Source organism: Grammomys surdaster, unplaced genomic scaffold (genome assembly GCF_004785775.1).
Source record: "Grammomys surdaster isolate TR1022 unplaced genomic scaffold, NIH_TR_1.0 313, whole genome shotgun sequence".
Taxonomy (NCBI): domain Eukaryota; kingdom Metazoa; phylum Chordata; class Mammalia; order Rodentia; family Muridae; genus Grammomys; species Grammomys surdaster.
In genome coordinates, this window is record NW_021604732.1 from 3,951,215 (window position 1) to 3,978,466 (window position 27,252).

At 41.5% G+C, this 27,252-nt stretch overlaps 1 protein-coding gene across 6 annotated transcripts in view; it reads right to left on the bottom strand.

Annotated features, from left to right (window-relative positions):
• Window positions 1-27,252, bottom strand: part of Ebf1 (EBF transcription factor 1) — a 379,734-nt gene that overhangs the window by 79,017 nt on the left and 273,465 nt on the right. For 3 of the 6 annotated variants that reach the window (XM_028777670.1, XM_028777668.1, XM_028777673.1), the window contains exon 9: window positions 15,176-15,306. In XM_028777670.1, the coding sequence (XP_028633503.1) occupies window positions 15,176-15,306 (131 nt within the window). Of the gene's footprint in view, window positions 1-15,175; window positions 15,310-27,252 lie in introns of all 6 variants that reach the window. The other 3 variants (XM_028777669.1, XM_028777667.1, XM_028777671.1) reach the window with 1 other exon arrangement.

Here is a 27,252-nt window from a genome sequence, read left to right on the forward strand (position 1 = left end):
CATACTGATCAAAGCACAGAGAACAAATCTGTGGAGGGATCAGCTGTAAATGGGACATCTGGATCACACTGCCTTCTACCAACACTCAGGAACCACATCTACCTTTAGCTGAGGAGCTACTTGTGCCTACTAGTAGAGGAAGAGTCAATATTCTCTATAGATGAGGCCCCTGCTAGGTGGAATGTGCTCCAGCCATGTATACAGGGTCAGCACAATTAGACTCAGAAAAAAAAAGACAAAAAGAAGGATATGAAGTTGGGAGAGGGATCTCTAGGTATAGCTTGTGGAGTGTCTGAATATAAACAAAATACATTGTATACATGCATGAAGTTCTCGATGAATAGATAAAAAAAAAAAGGAAAAAAGTATTCTGTTCGCATCAAAATCCTTCCAAAATGCTTTGAATGCTGTCTAAATCCTGGAAAACATGCAATGTAACTTAACTTTGATAAACCCAGGTCATGTTTGGAATCACCTGTCTTATGTCTTGCTGTAATACATTAAAACACTGAGTCATAGCTAAAGTATGAAGTGCTCACCAAGCCCTAAAATACTTCCAAACAGTTAAGCACTTGAAATGACTTCTGTTTTATTCTGTGCCTTTGTCCTCTGCAGCTTCTAATCTGCACTTATAATCTGTAGGCATATAAACAAGGAGACAAGATTTAATACTGTATACAGAACAGCTATAGAGGGCCAGATCCTTCTTTGCCTAACAGAGCTTAGCTATTCTCTGCCTCTTGGTAGGATTGCAGATGATTACGATATTCACAATATGACTCCTAGAGATGAAGAATTTCGGGCTTATTTTTCTTCCACTGAACAGTTTTTAAGATCAAGAGAAATTCTTGAGTCCTCATGTCTATTCTTAAATGTTACTAAGGAGAGGCAGGAAAGATGGCTAAGTGGTTAAGAGTACACTAGGTATTCTTACAGAGAACCTGGGTTCAGTTTTCAGTACCCAACACCCACATGGAGGCCATAAGTAATTCCAGTTTTAGGGGATCCTATGTCTTTTTTCTAACCTCTATAGGTACCAGGTGTACACATGGTATATATATATTTATGCAAGTAATACACTCATATACAAAAAATAAAAAGAAACAAATCTAAAAATACGTTACTAAATTAATGCATTCCATACATGATATTCTAAGCATTACTTAAATAAATTCATATATAAATGTGCTCATAATTCTACTAGATGTTTGACTTCAGAAGACACAATAATCCTTACAGAAGTCCATTCTTCTTAACCCAGTAGTAATTAACACGTTCCCCAAATAAGTTACTCTCAAAGGGGCAACCCAACTAGCTTTGCACTTGTATCCCAACAGGAGCATAGGTCGCTGTCTACATTGTTTCAATATGGTAAGGAAACAAAACACTTCTCAATGTTTGTGGCTTCAATAAGAAATGAAGTAAATATTTTAAGGTAGTAAAGAGTAGAGGGATGGCTTAGTGGTTAAAACTGCTTGCTGCTTTTCTAGAGAACCAAGTCCTCGGGTGCCCTACGACTGCTTTTAAATCAATCCAGCTCCAGAGGATCTTACGTCCTCTTCCTGTCTCTTGGGGTACTCCACACACATTCGCGAGCGCACGCACACGCACACACACATGCACGTACAAATGCATATGCACAGCCACACAAACACACAAGTCAAAATAAAAATAAATCTAAAATTAAAAGAAGTTAAGACAGTAATCATAAAAAAAAATCTACTCTACAGTAAAAGAGTGTTTATCCCTAAACTTACAACTTTAGATGTGATTTATGTGTCTTCCTTGTGTATATGTGTGCTCATCCTTTATGCTTTCACAGGAAGTAATACTATAAATAAACTACTGTGGGGAAATATTATCAAAATTAAAAGTAGAATGATACCAGCTTGGAGTATTATGTATACCATGTGATTACACAGAAATTAGATGTGTAACTGCACAGAGGAATTCTCAAAATATAGGTGGTAACGTGTTAACAGAAGTGGCCTCTTTGATTAAATGTTCTTTGGTAGAGTACACATGGAGGGATCCATGGCTCCAGCCACATAATGTGGCAGAGGATGGTCTTGTTGGACATCAGTGGGAGGACTGGCCCTTGGTTCTGTGGGGGTTTGATGCCCCAGTGTAGGGGAATGCCAGAGCAGGAAGACAGGAGTGGGTGAGTGGGGGAGCATCCTCATAGAGCCAGGAAGTGGGGGGGGGGGGGGATAGGGTAGGGAATTTCTGGAGGGAAGACCTGGAAAGTGGATATAACATTTGAATTATGAATTAAAAAATCCAATAAAAGAAAAAGAAAGAAAGAAATTCTTAAAGAAAAAAAAAGTTCTTTGGTGAAGTTCAGTTTCCTCTGACTGCCTCTCTATTTTCTCCAACTCTTCAACAGCAAATACCTATGAACATTACAGTCGAGGGAAACCATTAGGCACAGTGTGAAGATGGAATACTCATGGACTCTTCATGGCCTGGAGAGGCTACCCAGCCACCAGGAAGCAAGAACATGGTCCCCTCTGGCTGCCTATATGAGTGTTTGTTTTCTCCAGACTCAGATAGCAGAGCCAGAAGAGCCCTGTGGTGCAGGCCCAAAAGACACAGGCTCCTTACAGACTATGAGTGGCAAAGAAGCCTCTGAGAGAGAGACAGATCCAGATGTGGAGGTGGACCAATAGGGTTCCTCATGACAGAAGCAGGGGAGAGAGCAGAGAGGACCGGAGCAGATTGAGCAGCTGCACATGTGGAGGCAGCAGTCTGAAGAAACCACCTGCAAAGTCAGAAGGCCAGAAAGGAAGCATGGGTCTGTGTGTGGTCTCTTGTAGCATCCGAAGGACACTGGGAACAGGAAAGCATGATCGGGGCAGTTGGAGTATTAAGGAAAACAGGCTGTAGAATCCTGGGGGAAGGCACATCTTTGAGAGACCTATATCCTTTGAGGAACCAAAGGCATATACTCTCTATAGCTCCCTCATTCTCAATAATGAAGGTGATGACCTAAGCAACAATGACCTTTTGTGGTCTTCTCACAGTGTGCTCAGCACTAGCCTAAGCTCTTTCAGTGACTTGTGCCCGATAGACTTCAGGGGGCTGGTATGGTTATTAGCTGGTTCATAGGTAAGGAGAGTGAATTTCAGGAAGGCTTAGAAGCCTAGCCAATTAGAAGCAGCAAGCTCCCCAGACTAATGACTGTCATCATTATGCCACAACTGTCCTCTCTCTCTAGACTGCTTATCATTTTATAATAATTTCTGGACTTGATCCTCTTTCTCTGCCTTTGAAAACACCAATTGCATCCCTAGTACCTCCTTTACCTTCTATGTCTGGGAGCACTGAAGGCACACAACTGCTTTCCCTGTGAAGCTGAGAACAATTCCCCAGCAGAGCTCAGAAGCAACTCTACCATCAGCCTACATGCCTTCTTCTAGCAACTGGCTTTATATAAAAGAAAAGCAATGAGAAGTGTTGAACCATGTGCAAAAAGAGTACTAGAACACACACACATGATTTCAAGCTTTCCTTATCAGCTCCATAACCCTGAACTATCTTTCACATTGGAAAGTCAAATAAAAAAATCAAGTCTATAAAAAGACTCAGTGGAAAAGAGAAAAGGGAAGGGGCAGTTTGTTATTGTTCTATGGAAAACTAATTAACACTAATCATGGGGGGGGGAACCTCTCAAGTAGGATATAGGGCTTTGAGCATAGACTCTGGGCTCTGCAATTGCCACAATCCATGCCTCAGTTTACCAATTGAATGGTAGGCTACAGGAGCTCAGATCTTCTCTGTGGGAGCTCAGAATAATATTAAATATGTTTTGTGTTTGGATAGTGTTTCTCCAGGGATGCTAAAGCACCGTCTAGATTAATTTTTTAATTTATGTATTAATAATTCGCACAGCATTCTCCCTCCTTCTCAATTAGAATGATAATACCCGTCTCTTTTGAGATAGGCAGGGGGTGCTGAGTGATGGACACGGAACAGACACTTAAATAAGGAAGCTGTAACACAACACATAATTAAAGCTTTGAGACCAAATCCACCTTAGGAGCTCTAAAGAGATATGAGTGTCAGTAGCCAAAGAAACAGATTTGCTGTTCGTTCTGGAGCGTTCCTCTTTGTGTAACCAGGAATGGTATTTTAAAAATACATCTATATTTCAGGGCCAGAAAAATTGCTCAAGGGGTAAAGGTGCTTGCTGCTAAGTTTGATGACCCAAGTTCAATTCCCTGGGACCTACATGACCAAAAACAATCAATTCCCATAAGTTATCCTCTGACCTAAATACATACATGCACACACCAACACATACCCATCCACCCCCCCACACACACACATCATTCTAAATCAATCAATCAATCAATAAATAAATAAGTAACTGTAAAAAGTCTTAATGAGAACAGCAAAGTTCAACCTCCCCATGTGCTTCATGGGTACATCCATGTATTTTGGCTTGCTTCTACCTAATCAGACTTCTCTCAGGCATTGAAGTCTTTCACTCTAAAAGAGTGCCTGTCTGGTTATCAAAATGTGATCTCTCAGGGAATGAAGGGAGGGAGGGAGGGAGGAAGCAGAGAGAGAGAAGGAAAGGGAGAGGGTGAGAGCGAGTGCACAGAGGCATCGAGTATCACACCAACATTCTGGTTTTCTTTATTCCTTTCAAGAAACAGCTAAAGCCAATGTTTAGCAAAAGAGGTAGGGTCTCATGAATTCCTAAAGATAAACTTGGTTAGGAGACATTTGAAACTCAAGTCTCAGGAATAACTCCCATAGGGGCGTTAAACCTAGCTTTGGAGTAGCCAGTGATGTTTCTGAACGATGTCTAAAATTTCTCTCAATATAGACACAGATATAGATAGGGACTAGAGGCCTGCCCGCAGTGCGACTTTTTTAGCTGTTGTCTATGTTCCTTGCATAGAATATCAGCTCCATGAAGAAATACCCTTGATCTGTTTTGCTTTTATTGGGTTCCCAGGAGTCAGCCAGACCTTGGATTAAGTCAGTTCTCATGAACTACTCATCAAACACTGAATGACCAAATAGCAAGATGCCATTAAATAGCCCTTACAAGTAAGGTAAAGACTGAATAAACTTCTGTGTAAGTGTACAGAAAAGAAATGATCAGGGCTAGGGATATGTAGCTGAGGGTAGAGCAATTGCCTAGCATGTTTGAGGGTCTGGGTTCAATCCCAGAACCACCAAAAGAAAACAGAAGAAATAACCAAGCCCACTCCATTCAAAAGTCTTTCTTGTTCCTAAGAAAAATAAATAAAAATATAAACAAAAAGCTTTTTGACTTGGCCACCACAAACCTCCTGGTATCATCATTAAGCATTCCAAAAGAATCCACTGCCTGGCTCCTTGGACCAGGAAGTTAACCGTGACCCTCAATCAATGTAGTTAATTGTCTCAAAACAGAACAGCAATGAGATCGATTTCCAAAATAACAGATTGGGAAGAAAGGAACTAAAATAAACATGCTGTGCTTCAACTGCCCCTGCTTTGTGGGTTTATTTATTTATTTATTTTATAAGTTGTTGTTTAAATAAACCTCCTCCAGCTCCCTTCCCAGGATATAGATAGATCTCAGGCCAGCTGGGCTGCACCGAAAACTGGACTGCATCCTGACAGTCTGGGAGCTGGAGAAGAACTGCCGAGCAAAGGTCCAGTGGAGGCTCACAGCACAGCCCACCCCTGGCTCTAAGCAACACAAGGAGCTATATTCAGACCAGCCCGACCGTGGCTCCTGTCTCTAGCGTGTGTTCCTACTTCTGTGCTCCTGCTTGGAAATTAAAGCCTAAGACAAAGGAAGGCCGGGCATATTTCTAGAAAGGGCTAAATACTTGCTCTCAAAGTTCACAGTTTATAGGGAAAATATGCTTGTGGAATGAGGAAAGGGAGGGGGGAACCCCAAAGTGAAAAGCAAAATACTGACAAGGAACGAATCTTCCTTTCACCAAGAGGGCTCTACAAAGAGTGGTTTCAGGTCCTTCAAAGGTATCCAGGATACCAAAGTGATAAGATATAGAATCATCTAATATGCATGTGATGTAGTTCATATTTCATATCAATCCATTGGTATTTGCACATATATTCAGTAATGTGCTATTTTGCATGCCCCTTCAGATAAGTAGACTCTAGAGAAAATTGAAGTGGAAGCTCTTTGGATGTGGTAGCCCTGCACCACTCTGGCTTGAAGTCCTTCGAGGACACATTATGTGCATCCTGCTGTTTTTAGCAGAATGTATTAAGCTTGGCTGCCAGCTCTTTCTTAGTGACTCAGAGCTGAGCCACCATGCTTATGAATAGTCATCAATGTGCTGCCCAGTAATACGGTTCTGTATCTGCTTTTTAGGCTTTTCGGTTCCACCCTGGACACAAGGCTGCCCTTTCCCTATTGCTAAGCCTGTTCCTAACAACCTGGCTCTGGCATGCTGCTTCTGAACTGCACCTGAGAAAATAACATACCTTCCCCACCCCACACCCCTTGATAAGACTCCATCCCAAAGTTCTGTAGGAGTAACATTACTTTGACGTTATTTCTCTAAATTGTGAGTTGTGCTATGTTATTCAAAGACTGGGAGATGGCTCAGGACTCAGATGGACTTGAGTTCAAACCCAAGCTTTGCAAATAAGCAGCTGGAGGTTAGAAGACTGTGGGAAGGCCTCAGTTTCATGTGGGGTACTGGAGTGGGGATCAAATACCTACAAGTAACTTAAGTACCCATGTCAACACCTCAAAAAGAGCTATCCTTTCTACTACCTAACCTTCAGCATTTCCAGTTGACGTCTGCTAAGATATCTGTGTACGTATATATCATGCTACAACTATATCTGAACATTACTTGTATTAATGAAAACTAAGTTACATCTGTGTCATAGTAATTGAAGCCTCATCAGATAAAACAATTGCTGAGGAATGGAATGGGTGTATGGAATGAGCGAATCAATTAATGACATTCACCAAACATAACGCCGCTGATATTCAGGGCTTTGTGTGAAGCACTATGAGGGGTTGGGCTGAATTTTACAAGGACATCACCTTCAAGGGAGAAGGAAGATCCTTCACTTCAACCCTTAAACTATTTCTATCTAAAAAAAAAAAAAAAAAGACACTAGCTCATTTAGAAATGATTTCCCATAAAATTACTAGGGCTTGAAAACTGTTCTCCAAGTTTAATGTAACTGATCCACACAAATAAAACGCATAATTCTGTATCGTGTCTCTTCCATATAATAGGTAGTTAATACATTAAATCAATATAGACTTTGAAGCACAAATCTAGGAAAATTCGACGGCTGTCAATTATGTTAAATTGCACACGTTATCAACTTTGAATTAAAGCGGGGGGGGGAGGGTACAAGGGACAGAATGTGGCCGAGCGAAGTGTATGAAGTCAGTCATAAGAGAAAATATCAGAACCCTGAGGAGCACAGGCTGCTGCAAACAATCACTCAACAGACAAGGAGGCTCAGGCAGACTGTGGGTTCAGACGTGGAAAAGAAGGTACCCCAGGGTGTTCTGCATGAACCCCAGAATAAAGACTAAGGGAGAGGAACCTGGAGTTTGTGATATGAAGAGGAAGTCTCAGTTCAAAGAGTGGAGGGATATCCCAGAAACTCCAGCACTAACTGTCTAGGAAAGCAACACAGTGCCCCACAGAGAGCTCTTTCCCTTCTTATGGGCTGCATGTCTGTAGCCAGGTGTGGGTTCTCTTTGCTTAGGCACATCCTGTCCCCGTGCTTTCTGGTTGGAAGTTATGGGTGCGTACATACACTCCTCCTGAACACACCGTGAACTCATTGAAAATGTCAGCTTAAAGTCTTTTTTCCCCCTCAGTATCACATAATTATCAATAGAGGGGGGAAATGGCAAGTGACTTGGTCATTAAAGATAAAAATATAGACTAAAGCACTTTTAAGAATAAAGTGAGCATGGGTACAACCATGTAACTATATTAAAATAGTCATTAGACCATTCCTGCCCTTTTTTTAATATGCTAGCTCATTTAGAAATGATACCCCATAAAATTACTTAAGCTTGAAAGTTGTTCTTCAAAGTCCCAAGGAGCACTTAGCAGTGAATGGGGGAGGGAAAAACATTCTTTATTGAGAATTTGGCCACTAATAGGATTCCCATGCTCCAGAGGATGGCCCCGCAACCATACGCTGATGGGTAGCACTAACGAAACTAAGTGGGTTATTAAAAGAACAGGCATGCAGCTAGGAAGAACATGTTGGGGGGATATAGAAAGAATGGGGATGGGGAGATGGAGGTGGACATTATACTTCACTGTATGCCTGCATAAGAGTCTCTCAAAGATCAAGAAAAAATTAAAGCCATATTCAAAGTTACAGGTTTTGAAAAAGACCTTAAAATTATTGTCCAGCATCTTCCGAGTGTTCAATGGCTATATGCTAAAGAAATACAGTTTTTGAAGCAAAAAAAAATATATGAGAGGAAATTAGACGGCTATCAATTATTTAAGATCTACACATTAAATCAAATTTAAATTCTATCTGTATCTTTAGGCCTTAATATATACATAAAAAATGAGTATATGGTTAAAGTATTTACCTTTAACCATATACTCATTTTATATATCCTCTATTATGAAATTTAAAAGACGTGCTAACTGAGATATTATCTTCCCAATGTATCTTTGGTTCTTTCTTAATTTAGTTGAATTTATTTCATTTACAGTGTGATGTGAGTAGTCACTAGCATGCTGAGATAAAATGTACCAAGTTGGCAAAGCTTGACACACTCATGAAAGTATATTCAAAGACTATGGGAGAAATATGAGAAAAGGAGATACGACCCAAAGCTGAATGGGGATGAAGCTGGTTTTCAGGGGAGCTAGGCTATAACCTCAGCACAGAGACTCACACATGCTCCCAAGACAAGTCCTATTTCCACTCTGGAGACTTCTCTTCCTCTCAAAGTAAAAAGGCCATACTTTGTGTCTGAGACACATTCCTGAAGGCTTTGTAACTCTCCAAGAAGTCTAGTAAAATTCAAGGCTGGACAAAATGTCCTGGGAAACTTGCTGCAGATTATATACATGTGTCATTGCCATCCGTTCCTGAATATTCATCATCAGGAAGCAAACTCTGTTTTCATGATAGCCCTTCCTCTATGCTTTGCATGGAGAGGAGAGCAGACAGTGCAGACAGATAAAAAGCATTACAGTGCTATTAAACCCTCCATTTCCAGGTTGGGGTTTCAAGTTGCAGAATCGCTTCCTAGGCCCTGCAAGCTGCCATTTACCTAATTCCATCCACCCCAAATCCCCCTCTCTCCACCAGCAGCCTCCTCTGACTTTATCTCCAGGAACTAGGTTCAAATAATACCCTTGCACTGGCTGAAGAGAAGAGCATGCACCCCATGTGTCAGGCTAATTGGTTCATATAGCTATTGAGTGTTGGCCTCTCCAGTCTGAGCCGAAGGTACCGCCAATCTTTAAATAGAGCTGTCCTACAAAATCACATGGTGTCTAATGCCAAGTGCACACTGACTAAAACCAGATGCAGAATATGAGAGAAAGTCTGTTCAAAGCCTTGTAGCAGTAAAGAATGATGGCCCAGAGCATTCCAGGTCTAATCTGGATAATACTCCGCAAATATTCCGGGTGATTTTCTCACGTCTCTCCAGCCCCCATCACTTTCACCATTGAATTTCATAACTCGACTTCATTATCATGAAATCAAAATGGATGAAAGCCCTAAACAATATCTTTCCTGTAAGCTGATCCCTAAGAAGAAGGGTTCTGTAGCTACAGAAGCTTGAGACATGTGGACATCCTAAGGACTCGGGGTATGATGGAGCTGCAACAGTTATCCAAAGATAAGTTGTATGTTTCACTCAATATTGACCAAAGTTAATGGGGTAAAAAAAAAAGTTCATTCTCTCTTCTAGCATTGGGCATCTATTAATATCCCAAAAGCTAGCATTCCATGTGGCTATCTGGAAGATACTGGAAGATACTTTGGCATACACTTCTTGTTTGGAGCAAATACTAGAGGCTGAGGAATTGAGGGAGAGAAAGAACTAACTGGAGATCCAGCAATAGGGAGAGTCAATGTTGTGGCCAATTAAACTGTTTCTGTGCTGTTCTAAGAATCCTTTTGCAAGGGCTGGTGAGATGGCTCAGTGGTTAAGAGCACTGACTGCTCTTCCAGAGGTCATGAGTTCAAATCCCAGCAACCACATGGTGGCTCACAACCATCTGCAATGAGATTTGATGCCCTCTTGTGGGGTGTCTGAAGACAGCTACAGTGTACTTATAATAAATAAATAAAGTTTAAAAAAAAAAAAAAAGAATCCTTTTGCAAATGGGCATGGTGTCTGTGTACTTCCAGGTGTGGTCCAAAGGAAAGAAAAAGGAAAAAGGTCCCTCCTGCCCACATCTCTGTCCACTTCTGGTTCTAGTGGGCGAGTTCTGAGGAGAATACTCTAGAGAAAAGGAATCTTGCTAAAACTGGTTTTTTTGTTTGTTTGTTTTGTTTTTGTTTTTTGCCTCTGCCTTTTCAAGTTTTTATTTTATACATTTTTATTAAAAAGAAATGTATAATAATAATAATAATAATAATAACCACCAATTACAAAGGACCAGAGCAAGAACAGAGTAATGAATCACTTCAGCCTGGGAAGCAGACACTCTCAATAATATTAATGCTACAATACAAGCTTATTCAAGTATTTTACATTTTTTTGTCCTATTGAATGTGATAAATCTTCATTTCCAAATGGGGAAACTGAGGCGCAGTCACTAAATAAATCCCTATTTTCTGAGTAATAAGAATAGAGTTACTGCCCAGTTTTGACTCTTTTTGCCCATTACTAACCCCTATAAACCTATACCATTGCTTGGAATATAGTCTGCTATGCCCCACCCTCCACCCCCACTCCTGCCCACTAACCCCAAGGTTGCACTCAAAACAAACAAACAAAATAGGCCAATTGAGTACCTTAGATTGCATCCTCCTTGTTATTTCTGTGATTGAATAAAAGGATCAGGACAGCCTAAAATATCTACCACAGAACCATCCAAACATAACTGGGACTTGATTGGTTTCCTGAACCATCTCCTTCTGACGCCTCTGTTCCCTCTGTCTTCTAGAACCTTGCCATGAGTTACAAGCCACAAATTTAATACTAGATTATATAAATGTTATGCAACTCTCTAATTTGTTTCATGGGAGCAAGTTGTCTTTCCAAGTAAAACACCAGATCCCACAAAGCCTGACTTTAATTGCCTGTGGTACCTCTCCCAGTGTTAGACAACCGGAGGGCAAGCCAACTGCTACTCATTGTTTCAAAATTGAAGGAATTCAGAAGAGATACTGGAACGATGATGAATTGTAGAGAACAGTAGCACAGCTAGGCCCCTCCCTGCTTCACAGCCACATGAGTGGTAATGCAAAAGCGTCAAGCCCATTTCCGGTCAAGTTTAAAAAAAAAAAAAAACTCACCTCACATTCAACGTTAGCTCTCATCAACCCTGGTGGTTTTCCTCAATTATACATAAAAAGCTACAATGCAATTTCTTTTCTAAGTAATTGAGAATAGGGAAGAAGACCTTAAGAATATCAGTAAAATAATTGAGTAAAAGGGGGGATAGGAAAAAGGGCAAGAAACAATAAAAAAGAACAAAAGGATGGAAAATCTAGTCAGGAGAATCCTGTGAGGGTGAGCACACAGAAGAGGCACCCATGGAGTGCCACCTTTCTCTCTCCCCGACCCTCAAGGAACAGCAGGGAACCAAGCTAAACTACTCATTTGCAAAAGATGATGCAGTTAGGGGAAGAGCACAGTTGAGAGTAAATTACTCTGGTCCTATTTTCTCTGCCTCTTTCTCTCTCTTTTTTTTTAATTCTTCAGCTAAAAAAAGACTGAGCATAATAGCATCAACTGCTAATCTACAACACTATCTGCTTGTCCTGGCTCACCTGCCTCAGTGTTCCATCCGGGCTGTGGAATCGGGGAAATGGAGAAAAGATTTTAAAAAATAAAATCTACTTCAGATGATATGTACTGGATTTTAGAGATGGCATGCCCACTAATCATATGGTTAGGAATTAAGACACTGGATAAACAGGGACCCAGCTCTAAAGAAGAAGCCCAAGCAGGTTAATTGTCTTGCTCCTTGGCTATAGCATGTGTCTTTTTTCTCAAAAGGATAAATTCTCAGTATAACTTAATGACTCCAAACAAAACACCCACAGCTAGAAAGCAAAGGGTCTCTCTCTTACCTCTCTGAGAGTGTACATGTCATTCCCATAAGACTAGCAAAGGTGACAGTACTGATAGGGACCCAGCTTGTGGTGGGGGGTGCATAACTCTTGGGAGATAAGATCTTCAGATGGGGACCATGGTCCAGGTTAAAACGGAAATTGTTTCGAGGTTGACCTCCACAATGAGTACCTTCTTTATCATGGGAAAACTAAGCAGCAGACCAACTTACTAGCTGTTCCCTAAGCTCCAGCTCCTGTCCCTGAAAGAGAATGGCACTGGCACAGCGGTCCCCAAGCTTGAATGACAGCCATCACAAACACCTGGCATGCTGCCTGGCTGGAAGTAGGGGCTCAAAGAATGCCAGCTACTTAGAGTGTATTTTCCTAGAGCTTTTATCATAGACACCAGATCTTACACTATTGAGAACTGATCCTATCCAACCCAAGCCTTGACAAAATGGATTTGAACTTGACTCATAATTTATTTTGCTCAAAACACAAAAGATGGCCACATAACTCCATGTTTGCTTCATTATCGTTTGTTTAAATTTTATGATTATCTGCCATCATCACCTCCACTGTGGCTATCACTATGACTCTCTGCTATGGTATCACTTGGCTTATTCTGGACCTTTCTCCCTGAATTTCCACTTTCTTTTATTGTTCGCTTGCTCAGATTATATTTGTTCTTGGTAGTAGGACATCTGCTTCTTGAAGATTGCACCGTATGGATCAGATCTGATGTCTTGCACTATCTGGCTATGTGACCTTGCTCATTCTACAAGGATATCTGCTAAATTCTCTTAGAAATTGCAGTATGAGTTTTTACCAAGACAGAACTCCTAATTTAAGACATAGCTCCATAGGACACTTCAGAGGAGGAGAAGAGCAAAGAATCAGCAGATGTCCCGATGCTGTCCTCCTGGAGGCCATCTTGCCTGAGCAATGTGAAGCAGGGCTCAGGTGCCCACATGACACGACAGTGGGGACCCAGGGAGAAGCGTAGATGTACAGCTTCTGTGGATGCTCCTTTTCATGTGTTCTATGTAGTTCTTTGAGGCAATTTGGTTAGCCTATGTTAGATGCTAACCTAAGGCAGAGCCTCCTTGGGTTGGAATAGGCACACATTTCTTCAGGATACCTTGAATCAACTGTCTTTTGTCAAGTTCATGACACTTGTTGCCCATTCTGATTCCTAACCCAGTCCTCATTTGATTTCCATGACACACAACAAGGGACCACCTTGAGTTTATTCTTTTGTATCCCTGTCTTTTTTAATAAACCATAAAAAGAGTGACAGTCATGTTGAAGGTGTAGCTCTCAAAACCTAGGAAAGACTGATCTCGTATAGGCCACTATTCACATCAGGTTGAGGACAGCAGCAGGCAACAAAATAGACCATGGAGATGATCCTTCTCATGCGACCCCTGATGCTTCCAGAGGAAAATGGAGTATAGTTGGCAGGGACAGGTTTAGTACACTTTTCTTGCCCACAATGTTCTAGCTTAGATAACAGTTAGTTGGATGGACTGAGAAGCCTGGTTCTGATTCAGCTTTATAAGAGCTTTAATGTTCTGGCTAGAGCATTAAACTACCAAGACTGCGCAGCATGCTGGCAAGGGTGATTGCTCATCAAGCGGATGGCTGCTGGTGCAAAGAGCTCATGGGTAGCTTTAAAATGGACAAGATCCACTTTGGTTTGTTAGTCAGGAAAACATGCCCAACTATTACAGCCAACTCTCAGCTCATTCCTGTGGTCCCTCCAAGAAGAAAACAAATAGAGCATCTAGAAGAGCCAAATGGTGGCACCTGCTAAGATGAGTAGGATCAGAAGTCACAATGCGTGTAGGATCATAAGTTCCCATGCTTGGTTCCCACGCCAAGGCTGACCCTCACTTCTTTGTGTGGCTGTAAACACATTGGTCCTTCTGAGCCCTCTGGGTCACTACTCTTAGTTGAATGGCTATTTATCTCTAAGGCTGAAGATGTTTAACAAGAAAAGCTGCACCCAAGAGGTTGTTGGTTGTCGTACACAAAGAAGGGCGTTACAATCTCTCAAGTGATGAGTACACTGCTTAGATCCCAATACTCCATAGAACAGAACAGGTAGGACTATGTGGGAAGCAAGTGGGATGGAGTGACCTCTGTGGTCTCCTGTAGTGCCAAATCTGCTTTTATTTTACACTCTGAGATAACTGAGGACTTTGAATGTTCTGCCTAAGATACCTAGGCTCCAAATTCAGATAACAAAGGAGTCTGTTTGTGGCCTCTTGAAATCATGATACTCTTGTTCTGAGATCTTAAATAAATGCTAATGATTTGCCAAACATGTCATCCAGGTCAGATCACCATGCTGAAAGCACTTCAAACACAGAACAGTCATCGTCACATGGTGAGAGTCACACTACAAGGTACCTGAAAGCTGTATGTTCCTACTGTGGAAAAACCCTGGGTTCTTCAGGGTCCCCCAGCGACTCACTCTTGTTGAGAGTCACTGAATAAGTCAAGAGCTCCCTGCATTATGACTGACATATGAATAGGAGTCTCTGAAGCTCAAACCACAGTACATTCTATCTATGGAGTATCCACACATAATTGACTTCCTAAGGTTTGAATAGCTTTTCCTATATATTTTATAACCTTGTATCGTCTTTCCACTTCCAATTATACAAAAGGACCTTCACCCTATGGCAACTCTAAGAAGACAAACCACCAAACAGAACGGTCTGGTTGCGCTCATGGGTTAGATGGAAGTGATACCAATAGCAAGCATTTACCTCCTGGGAAACTCAGTTCATCTTTCCTAGTTTCTAAAGTTCTTGTGGACTGGAGAAGGGCCACCCAGAGTGGTACCACTAAATCCTACACATTTTATTAGAAATTCAAGTATAGACAGTGTCTTCAACTAGACCAAGCTATTAGATATTAATGTTCAGACAACACCTACCTCACTCCAGACCAGCATGGTACCGAATATGACCTGTAACCCATCAAAGAAATTGTCCCCTATGATGATCACAGTCGCGCCTCCCGTCGTCCATCCTTCACTCGGGCTGATGGCTTTGATACAGGGAGTAGCTGCTTTTCAACACACATGAAAAAGAGAAGGAGTCTGCTGTTAGAACCAAACTTTAATGATGGGAGACTTGAGAAAAAGAAAAAAAATCTTTTATCTTTTCACTAACAGAAAGTCCCTCCAGATCTCAGCATTTCTTAGCCATATCAGGACCAGAATCCTGGGGAGCAACTTTCGCTCTTAAAGACATCCGTGTCATTCTATTGAGATGCATATAGTATTTCACCCAAATCTTTAGCAGCCTTGAAAGCTTGGGAAATTTAACACATAAAGCAAACTGAACTTAACAATGCTAGAGATTAGAATACTGAGGAAGCCTTATAGAATTGCTTCAAAGCTGAATGTGTTTCATAGAGTGGAAACTGCTACCCTCTTGGGTGAATATTCCTGTCCAATGGAAAGAAAGCTAACAGAGTGGGCAGGAGGCTGGAGCAGGAAAGATTCCTGCTCCACGCTTTTCTCTCTGTAGCATTAACATAGCAACACCCTTCACTAAAAATCATTGCAATTATTTTCAAGTACATGTCATGGGTCCCGTTTTATATATCCAACGACGCAGGTCACTTGAGGTGAGTTATGCAAACAAATAGCTGTGGCCTGGCTGAACCACAGACTGTCTTCATGACCCTGGCTCTGTTACGTTTCCTGGGCATAAAAAAACTTAGGGCTGACTTTTTCCAAGATCTTGTATCTCTCCTCTTTCTATTGCAAATGGCCTTTGGAGATGTGGAAATAATTTGCAAAACCTGTCACTGCAAGCAGACTGGAGGTGGTTCTCCTAAAGAGCATTGAGTACTCTGGACAGAATCACTAGACATACATGGTATGGTAGGATTATGATTCTGAAACCTCTCTGAAGGAACCTGGACACCACAAAGAATCTTTAACCAATCAGCACCATGCTGGTGCTCTGATAGTGGTTGCTGCCACAGATAGCACCTCAGCAAGACTGGAAAGCAAGTGAGATATTGTGCAAGAAGAGAGGAGAGAGGAGACCATCCTCTTTAATGAACACTAAGTATTCAAGGCGGACTTCCCAAATGCTGATGCCAAGGAGAACAGCAGTTAATTCTAAATGTGAGTGGGAAGTGCTGGGAAAATAATAATAATTAGTATTGGACTTTGTCAAATTTGGCAGAGTCTGGTGTTTTAACTTCTGCAATAAGCAAAGAAAACATTAAGTTAATCCCAGTGGGACCAGTGTTCACGTGCCACCACACAAACAAGTGGGATGGCCTTGGTCCTCATTCAAATTAATCCTCAAAACCTTGCACAGAGAAGTCTAAAAACATCCAAACCAAACATTTGGTGTTGGCTGAACTCACAGGAACACATCTGCAGCTAAAACGGGGCAGCTCTGGTATTTACTTTCCTGCACTTTAGCCCCAAACAAAGCAATTAATCAAGAACATATAAAGGATCTATGACTGGACTGTATTCTTGTCCATTTTTTGCTATATGGGATGGGGGGCAGGGATCAGTGTCTCAAGGGCCCAGTACTTTTTCTTACACAAAAGCTTTCCCAGAAACTAAAAATGTTCACACACACGGTTAAGGGCTTCTGAGGCAATGGCATAATTCAATGTAGAATTTCAAGCTGTTTATAAAACAGATAAGTTACATTTAACAACTATTAAAGGTTCATAATATACAACCATTTTGAAAACATTTTGCTAATATCACCCGATTTTTAAAAATTGACTTATAACTCAATATACTTAGGTGCTAAGGTCACATACAAACAACGTTTGGGGAAATATGCAATACTGGCTTAGTTGTACTGGGTGTTAGAACCCCATCTAGGTGAAAAACATGGACTCTGGTGGTGTCATTAAATGCTGGGGCTGTGTTTGCCCGTGCAGAATGCAAAATGATCTTCACTTAGCATCTATTAACCTTGGGGTTTCTGGGGATTTTTTTGTGATACAGACATAATTGTTTAGATAATCAATGTCTCTTCCAAACTCCTCACCACAGCATACAAGGACAGGGAAGGGCATACTGGAGCATCCAACAGAAATCTGTCAACAGGAGAGATTTGACCATTACATGGACAAGACCTGATAACTTTATACCTGACTCCTTTCTTTGTTTATCCACTTATTGTTTATAAAATACAAAGATTGTGTGTGTGTGTGTGTGTGTGTGTGTGTGTGTGTGTGTGTGTGTTTGTGGGGGGTCTGGGTGTATGTGGATATGGGGGGGTTGGGGGAGAGGGATACATGAGAGTGCGGAGTGTATAAGGGTGTGTATGCACACACTTGGAAATACTTGAACTTAAGGAAAGTGGCCATGCTTTCAAATACTAGGAACAGCTGTTCAGAAGTCAGAGGAAAGAACACTGAGCCCTAAAAGTATGGAACCAATGTCAATACTATCTTTCCAAACTTCAGAGGGAAAATCCCGAGTGGTAACAACAATACAAACTAATAAAAAAGGGTTCCAGATAACTTGTAAAATTATATATAGTAAACCTCTGTGTGTGTGTGTGTGTGTGTGTGTGTGTGTGTGTTTCCAGGTTAGATGTGATCAGGTGTCTAGAAGACAGGATGCACATCAGTTGTCCACAGTGAGTCCTTATGAGAAGGGAACATGACCGGATTGGGTCTGACAGGAAAAGAAGGCTACTAATTTTTACTCTATTAATGTTCATTTGGCTTGAGGCTTTTCCACTGAGCATATATTATGGTAATATATAAGTAAAGAGTTCAGTGAAGCAGGACACATGATGACATTTGTACTTTTTAGAGCAAATCAATACTAAAAGGAACCCGGCAAGCACCTATCATCAGCTGGGGCTGTTCAGAGACCCTGGGTCTCTCCTCCATCCCACTAGCAAGTTGTCTAAGGATACCGGCTGAACCCCTGAGCAGCTATGGCCTCACTTGCCTTGATACCATCTACTCACAGAGGCAGAGCGCGAGTTCACTACTTTAGTATACACCCTAGCTAGATTCAGTAGAATTTCCAAATGGGGAGACTTACAGGAGTCAATAACAAGCCGGGATAATCGATAGCATTCTTTCTCCAAAAAACCATTATGAAATAGGAAGTAAAGGATCAGACTTGAAAGCAAGACTGCTTTATAAAAAAAAGAAAGAAAGAAAGAAAGAAAGAAAATTCGTGGTTTAATTAATGAAAGACTCCTTCCCAGCCGCACATTTTCACGCTCTGTCCACAAGGGCAACAGGACCTATTTCTGGGTTCTAAATTTCATTAAAAATAAAAGTTTTCCCCCCTTCTTTTCTTTAATGCCTCTCCCACCCCTCACCAGCCACCAAAGTCGAGATTTTCCTTCCTTCAAACTGTGACAATAACATGATTACCCCACCAGTTTAGCATAATGGTTCTGAAATGCTCCTGGCACATTGCAGAATTAAAGTGGGAATTATTAGGTAGCGCCTCTTTGTTATAATGATCACTCCACAAATAAAAGCTCTTCTCCCAAAGGTACTGCAAGGCACAAAATGCTAATTCTGAAGATTATGTGTGCGCTTTTATTAAATATTACTATGCCCTGCCTGTTTGAGGGCCTCTCTGCTCTGATTGTTTTATGAGGACCATGTTAATGTCATTCCGTCTTGCTAGCAGCAGGCACACATTTTAGCGTTTGTATGAGAGTTGATCAAAGGCCACGTGCTGGGGGAATTGCTGAGAAAACACGGACAAGCGATAAAAATCTAACAGATTAATTGGTTTAAATTTCATTTCAGGGTGTTGAACTTTGGCTCAGGACTTTAATACTACACCGTGAGTCAGGGCCTAATTACCAGATTTCCAATTTGCTTTTGAACAATAGCTGCTGTGGGAAGGAAAAGAAAAGGAAGAATTTAAAAAAAAAAAAAGGATAGGAAAGAGAGAAACCATTCAGCTTCCAGTACATAATGTGTGTGCAGACAATTGCACTGGGGACATTTCTGATTGCCGCTTCCACCTCCAGAACATGTATATTCTCTTCAAATCACCTCAGAAGGCAGAAGAAATCACAGATGCCCTCAGCAGTTTAAAACTGTCTGGCTTACAGAATCAATGCTACATGATGCAGGGGCCTGCCTGCTTGCAACCAAGAGCACTGAGCTCTTGATCAGCAAGGTGAATTTACAAGCTCGGCCTCCAATAGAAATGACCTATTTCATTGATAGAAAGCCAGGGTCTGGAGAGCTGTGTTTACCTCAGGGTTTATGGGTGGCCTTGGGAATAAGGGTTAATTGAGCTCAGAGGTGCCTGCCCATTGAGATGAATTAGTGGTGTGTGTGGCGATCAGCAGGGTCCTGGGGCTGCTCTTGGTTTTGCCTCTGAGATCTCTTTGTGCTCTGACCGATGCCTCTCTTATTGGGGGCAGCCATAACGATGACCCAGGTTCAAGGTCTATCGGACCTCGTTTCCAAAATGAGTGTTTGGCCGCCATCTTTGCCCCATGCTAGAAGCCTCAGTAGAGATGTGTTGTGTGGCTCTATTCCCTCCTTTTCCGTCTTTGTATCCCATGGGCAAATAATACTCAATCAATTGGCAAAATTTACAAACTTAGGAAGTTTCGAATCATAGTCTGTATCTCCTGATGGTATTCACTGTGAACTGTGAAGTGGGTACAAAGTTGCTCTCTGGTTCCATTGTGTCTACGCATGAGACATACCAGATTCTTTTTCCTAACATTCTGCCAACCAGCCCTCTATGAACAACCAATTCTAAAAGGCAGGTACCTAAGGCTCCCAAAGGAGGTGGCAAGAACAGCACCAGCTTTTATTGGTATCTTAGTGAAGACCGATAACTCATCTGACATCAATTCTATCACTCCACATTTACCATTTAGTACAGTCACTTGCTCCATGGAGACTGTCGTAGGTTCCAGGGGTTGAGACCTCACAGTTTTGACACAAAATTCACAGGAAGTGCCAACCCATATCAGGTATGCTGTATACTTGTTTCTGCCATAATCGTTCATTATTATTATCATTGGCCTCCTATTATTTGGAGTTCATTTCCTTCGTAAAGGGCCCTGTATATTCATCATCCAGAGTTTGTCTATGTTTATTATATAATAATATATAATAATGTTTGTCTTGAGTTTTATTAACAAACCTGCTAAGTGTTTTAGTCGAGCTACTTGTTAATGTGTTAGCTGAATGGACTGAAGAGGTAGACCTGACACCAGAACATTCCAAAGTGAGATGAGTTGTCACTGTTTTGGTTCTTAAAGATACTTGTCTGAAATGAATGCTCATTGGGAAATGTATCAAACTGTTTCAAACAAAGTATCTTTACTGTTGATGTTCTAATGGTTGATGCTTGGCAGAAAATGCAAGACCTGTAAGCTGGACTCTTTTAATTTATTTTTGACATTTTTTGTCTGTCTGTCTGTCTGTCTGTCTGTCTGTCTGTCTGTCTGTTTATGGGGGTATATACATGCCAGGGTAAGCACATAAGAGTGCAGGGTGGCCATAGAGGAGTCGGCCTGATAGGACAACATGAGAGGATCTGTCCTTCCCTTCTACCATGTGGGTCACACATAAGCAAACTCGGGTTTGTAAGTCTTGGCAGCAAGTACCTTTAGCTGGTGAATCACCTTGCCAGTCTGGCAATGACACCTTTGTCTGCTCATAAAACCTCTCTCCTGTTTATCTGCTGGGTTTTAGTGATGCTGTGCTTTGGAGTAACCCCATTCCAGAAGCTCTTGGACCATGGAGTAGCTCCATTTCAACCCAGTGAGCAGTCTCAATAATGTCATGCTACTTTTTTGAGTGAAATGATTATTTTTCCCAATTCTTCCTTTTTTTCCAAACAAGCAGTTAAAGGCCTCTCCACCTTCACCATGAGTACAGGGTCTGTTATTGGGCCAACAGTGTGCCTGAGAAGCTAGAAGTTGCCACAACACTACATCAGACATCTACCACCCATGGGGGTGGTCCCATGTGCAGAATGCAAGCCCAACTACAAGTGCCCCCCAATTCACAAGAAATAAATTCTATTAGGAAGTGACCAGGTGTGACAGCCCTATCATGAAAGCTGCAGCAGCAACACATACTGCTCTGTGGAGTTACCCGAGGCTGGTTCTGCTTTTCTTTACGGTCCTCTGCAATCGCACTGTGTAATTAAGTATTTTATCACTTATTAGAGTGTGTTTCATTTTGCTATTGATCTGCATTTATTGCTTTGTCTAGCAAAATATCTAGATGTTGCTTTGCAAAGAATTACAGCATTTTATATACAAGAGTCTCTCCTCTCTCTCTCTCTCTCTCTCTCTCTCTCTCTCTCTCTCTCTCTTTCTCTTTCTCTCTCTCTCTCTCTCTGTGTGTGTGTGTGTGTGGTATTTGTCACTTTAAAGGGAAATGTAAGCCATGATATAGAGATATCTCAATACCAGACACAGCAATTAAACCTATTAAATATTCCATGAGGAAATCGAGACTTTCAAGCGCTTCGCATCCTTTATCCCAAAGTGACTTCATCTGGCAGAAAAACCCTTTGCTCTGACAGCATTAATGGCTCTGAAAAAGGAGGAAGAAAAAAACCTCCCAGTCACTAGATGGAAACATTGCTCCAAAGACTGTTCCTGTATAGGCAGGAAGTGGTTATCTCCACTTGGCCCAAGTGATGCCACCTGCCAATCACAGACCCAGCCCACCACCTATCCTCTTCCTACTTAATTTTCTGCTGTCTTATTTCTTTTGAAGATCCTAGTGTCACCAGTGGACACAGCAGTGCCTGAGCCAGAGAAGGCCATAAGTGTGGTCACAACTGTATTCTGGGACATTCCAGGGCAACTGCTTCTGAATTTCTGAGTCTGTCTCTCTGAGAACGAGAACTCTGTTCACTTTCGCTCTTCAGGGCTGTTTAACAATTTAGCTGTGGGGAAAAAAACTTGACATTTTGATGTGCCTATAACTTCTAAATTGCACTTGAAAGATTGTTGAAGGCTTTCGGGTTTAATGACAGCCAACATAGCATTGTTTCATAATATACAAAAATTGTTTGTTAAATACACACAGAAGCTCAGAATTTTGTGACTCGAGGAGGACTGAATACATTCCATTCCAACTTGCGATGCATATGTGAGTCAGAATTAAAATGCACAGAATTCTAATTCTGAAACAGTGAAAGGCAAATGTCGCCACGAGCTTTCTCTCTCCTCTCCTTGTTCTGTGATTGTCAGCCACTCCATTGCTAAGTAATATGGGGAAATAGTCATGGAGAGTAGGCAAACCCTCAGAATGAATTATTCATGGATCCAATTGTGCTATTTGTTGAAGCAGTAGTGAAACTGCTTGCCTCTGATGGCACCATGAGTTAAATAAGTCCTTTTATTCCAACAAGGGAAACTTTTCTGCACAAAATAATTTTTACCGTCTTCTCCTAATTAACCTGTTAGATGAACAGTTTGAGGAAGGTGAGCTAGGGAGGCAAAGGAGTGGAAATCATCCCCACAAACAAACATCCAATATTAAGAAAAGGGGAAACCATTTTCAGATTGAACAACAACAACAATAAAATCATGTAACCACTTCTTCAAGGAATACACTAGCCTTTATTCACAAGCAACCTTCCTGGGCCGGGAAAATCATAAAGTCAAATATGAACATGTCCAATGGAAAATCTGTGACATTAATCTTGGCTGGAGTCGTATTTTTAACGGGACTTGAATGTGTGTGTGGGATTATCCAGATGGCCATACAGGAATCAGCCTGATAGGATTAAACCTTTATGCTGAACTCGGCTCCATCTGTTCACCAAGCCTTGCCTTTCCCCAGCTGAATACGAATTTTTAGCTCTCTCGTGTCTGGGAGCAGGACTCAGGGTTCAGGGGAAGGAGAGATGCGTGCACGTGATTTGACATTACATGAGTCTGGCTTGGTGCACACGAAAAAAAAATGTGTTAAAAAGTTTAAAAGCATTTCAAATCTACTATTTGATGTTGTCCCAAGGTTTCCTCTCCTTACTGAATTTGAGAGTTCATTTAACGTACTGTCAGCCTGGGTATGGATGGTGACATTTGCCTGAAAAAGCGGAACAGGAAGATAAGTGTGGTAACTTCGCAAAAAAAAAAAAATGAGATATATACAGATGCTGTATATTTCTGAATAGATGGCTCAGGCAGAAGACAGTCACTTGGGCTTTACTCCCCACCTCCCACTACAAGAGAGTTAGTACTAGTAGCTTTCAAACCAAAAAGCTGCAGGTAGTCTCACTGTCATTTCCATTAGGTTTTGCACGTATCTCGGAAAACTTATTTTTTTTGCTGGGATGAGGCCTGGGAGAGGCTGCAACTTATAGATCCATCTTGAATAAACCAAGCTGAATTTGGTTGGTGCTCCCTGCATCTACCCTCAGAAACAGTGGCTAGCTCAGTCTTTCAACTGGACAAGTTGAATTATGGGAGCATTCAGGGTAATGGCCAGAAGACCAAGAGGCAATGCCTGGAGCGGGTCTAGAATTACCAGCTCTGCCTCAATGACAAAGAACATAGAGGAGAGGGGCAATGACAAACTTCCCAGGTACACCTGGTATATATGGTATATATGGCATATATGGTATATATAATATATATGGCATATATGGTATATATGGCATATATGGTATATATGGTATATATAATATATATGGCATATATGGTATATATGGCTACGGTGCATGAATGAAGGATCTTTTAGAGCCTTGCTCGTCAGCTGTTTACAGACACATGATCAGTAGATGTGTTTGTATGTTTGTGAAGAAGGCAACACCTGCTGTGGATTAAGGAGGGGCCCCAGAGTAACCTAGCACCCATCTGTAGATATCCCATCCACTCTTTCACAGTGACTCCACACCATGTGGTGGATGGATACAGCAGACCATCAAATAAGTTAGCCTTTCCAGATATGGGCATAGGTGTTGTGTCTAAGTAGTTGTCTTCCCTGAACAGCTTAGATAGGAGAGCACAGTGAAACTTCCTACGCAGACGTTATTACGTTTCTAGAATGTGTGAGTAGATGCCTCATGATTCTTTCAACTTACAAAAATTTTAAACAGGTAATAAGGGGTGGTCCTCATTCTGGAAGTAGATGACTCTAAGCTGTGGACTTCCCCACCACCACCACCATAGCCATATACAAACACACACACACAATCTACTCTTATGACATGGATATGTGCATATACATAGGCTCAGAGTTTCTCCTTCATATTTTATCATCAATGAGACTAATTAACTGTAATTCAATCTCATTATTTAACCTGTTTAACACAGTTGCAGGAGCCACTATCCACAAATAACTTATTCAATGTTTAATTACTACAAAAAATGCTTTACTTACTCATACTACTTATATTGCCAGAGGTAAAGAGCTACTGGTAGAAATTTACCTTCACAAGGTTCTATCGGACAGGACAGATCTTGTAAACACATTTAGATAACTGAACTTCTAACTGCTCATCATTACTGCCAGTTATGAGGTGCCCTGCACATTCCAGGACATCCTCTAGGAATGATACCTTCAAATCCCTTCAGAAAGGACTACAAAGCAAGCCCTCACAGGAGCAGGCAGAAAGTTAATTCAACAGGAAAAGAACACTGCTGAAGTAGATATAACTGCTGACCTTTGAGTATATGGGACCTGTCCTAGCAGCTCTTTAGTTTATAAAAAGAATTTGCATCCAGATTTTTCTGTATAACATTTTCTGTCAGCAACAAAATTCTAACTAAATTCTAACTAAAGTTAGTGTAGGAAGTAACGAAACTCACTGGGGCATTTGCAAACGCATGTGTCATTTTAATCTGTTCCTATTTGTGACCCTCATCTACCACCCCTTCAATCAACCACACCACACTCTTGCCAATTCAAAATATTATGCAAACCACAGCCCAAGCCGACATAGGACTAAAGGCTAGATTCCCACCCATAATCCACCAGTGCACACAGCATATGACTCCTCCCCAAATCAGCAATCAATTCTCAGCAGTTCACTTCTGCAGTGACTAATGCTGCCACTGACTCATCAAACACTAAATGTAAAGTGTAACCATGGCCACTCTGGTTCTGCATTACATCCGCTCCTAGAGCCCGTGGGAGGCTCCTGAGCTTGTCTTCTGCTGTATGCACATAGCTTTTGTATAAGCAGCTGGGCAGAAGTGCCCTGAAGGATTTCCACTGTCATCGTGCAAGAGAGCATAGACAGTGACTATTTTTAAGGAACCCGTGTTTTATACTTGAGCTGCATTTTAACCTTGTCCAACTTATAATAAGCAACGGGCTACGCTTTTCGCTTTTGCAAATAACTCCCTATTTGTATTTCTCTCCACAAGCACAGCTGCCATGGCAAATGAGAGTTGGAGTGAACTTTCATGACTGGGAGCCTTATCATGCTGAACCAGTTTCCTCTCCTCCCTAACATGGCCAATGGTGCTGCAAGCCAGCATTTGTTACAGCACAGATGTTTCCGTGGTGATGATCTGTGACGTCACAAGGACCGAAAGGTGGATCATCAAACTTATCTGCACATGATGAGGAAAGAGGGGTGGGAATTCCATCTCTGTGTAAGCTTTATGAGGTACTGATTCAACGTCCTACAGGACTACTAGGAATCTGAATTATCCTGCCAGAACTGTGAAGAAGAAAAAAAAGCCAAGATATTTGCCTTTCCCAATTCATTTCTACAACATGATAATTGTGTTCAAAGTCTGTTTACTCTACAAGGCTAAATGAATGGATGCCAGTTTTTGCCCTTTTGAGTATGGCTGACTTCCCCTATCCTACCCTAGAGGTAGCTCTGGGCTCAGATGCAGCACTGCCTATGGATCCAGGGGTCCTCAGCTCCCTGGCCAGTTTCTGTCTTTACCTCTGGGTGCAAATCCCTTTTCCTAACTCCCAGCTTCTGCCGCTTTAATTGGGGATAATAATTATTTTTAAAAGCCCACTTCACAAGGGCTGTGGTGAATTTAAATGAGCTAATTGATGTTCAGAGTAAAGGGGCAATAAATTCTTGATGGGAATAAGAATGATGAAGAAGAAAACGATTCCTCTCAAGAAGAAGGGAGCATACATAAATGCAAATGCAGGTGAAATCTTCCTGGAATTTCTTCCTCGGGAAAGTTTCCACTTGCTTCCACACAGTTCTTTACCAAAAAGATGCAGCTTCTGCATGAAGCTGATGGTTTCTAGCATAATCTAGAAAACTCAGACCACTCTCAAGTTCTTCTGTCTTTGTTATTCATGAGTCACTCCCTGCTCTTCCCCTTTGCTCTTCTAGAGCTTAACCTTGATGTCTGTGTGTAGACACACTCCTGTGCACAATTGTGTGTGTGTGTGTATGTGTGTGTATGCACGCACGTGTGCGTGTACATGCATGCAGAGAATCAGCCTAACCATCCAACACATCTCATGCAGACAGGAACCCCACCCACTGGCACAGTGATGGATGATGGTGGTACTCGGCATTTAATGCCTGATGATTTGAACACTGGTTAGCGCTCGTAGGGCTTCACCATTGACGTTAACTTTGAGTGGTGGGTGAGCTCAAGTAGCTTATTCTACTCTATAGATGAGGAAGTTGCAGCTCAGAGACATCCAAACTTGAGATTTTCAAAGTCTGCTTTGATTGATGAAGCCCAGCCTCCCTTCAGTTTTGTTGCTTATCTGAAGTATGTGTCCTGTTTGGCACATAAATGGTCACTTTGATCCTATAAATACAGCCAAAGTTCCATAAAATACCAGTTGTGTAATTCCTTGTCCCTAATATAGAGGGTGGATACTTATTAACTTTACAGAGTGTTACTATTCACTTTCCAAGTAAAGTTATTTCTCCCCTAAGACACAGACCCACATATGAACTATAGTAAAATCTCTCTATTTCCTTCTTCTATTTCCAAGTTCAGAAAAATGGCATCCTTGCATAACATCACAGGCGCCAAGCTAAACACAGTAACATTGAAAATGATGCCAAACTTCCAGGCACAGAAACATCTCTATTGTTGCAAG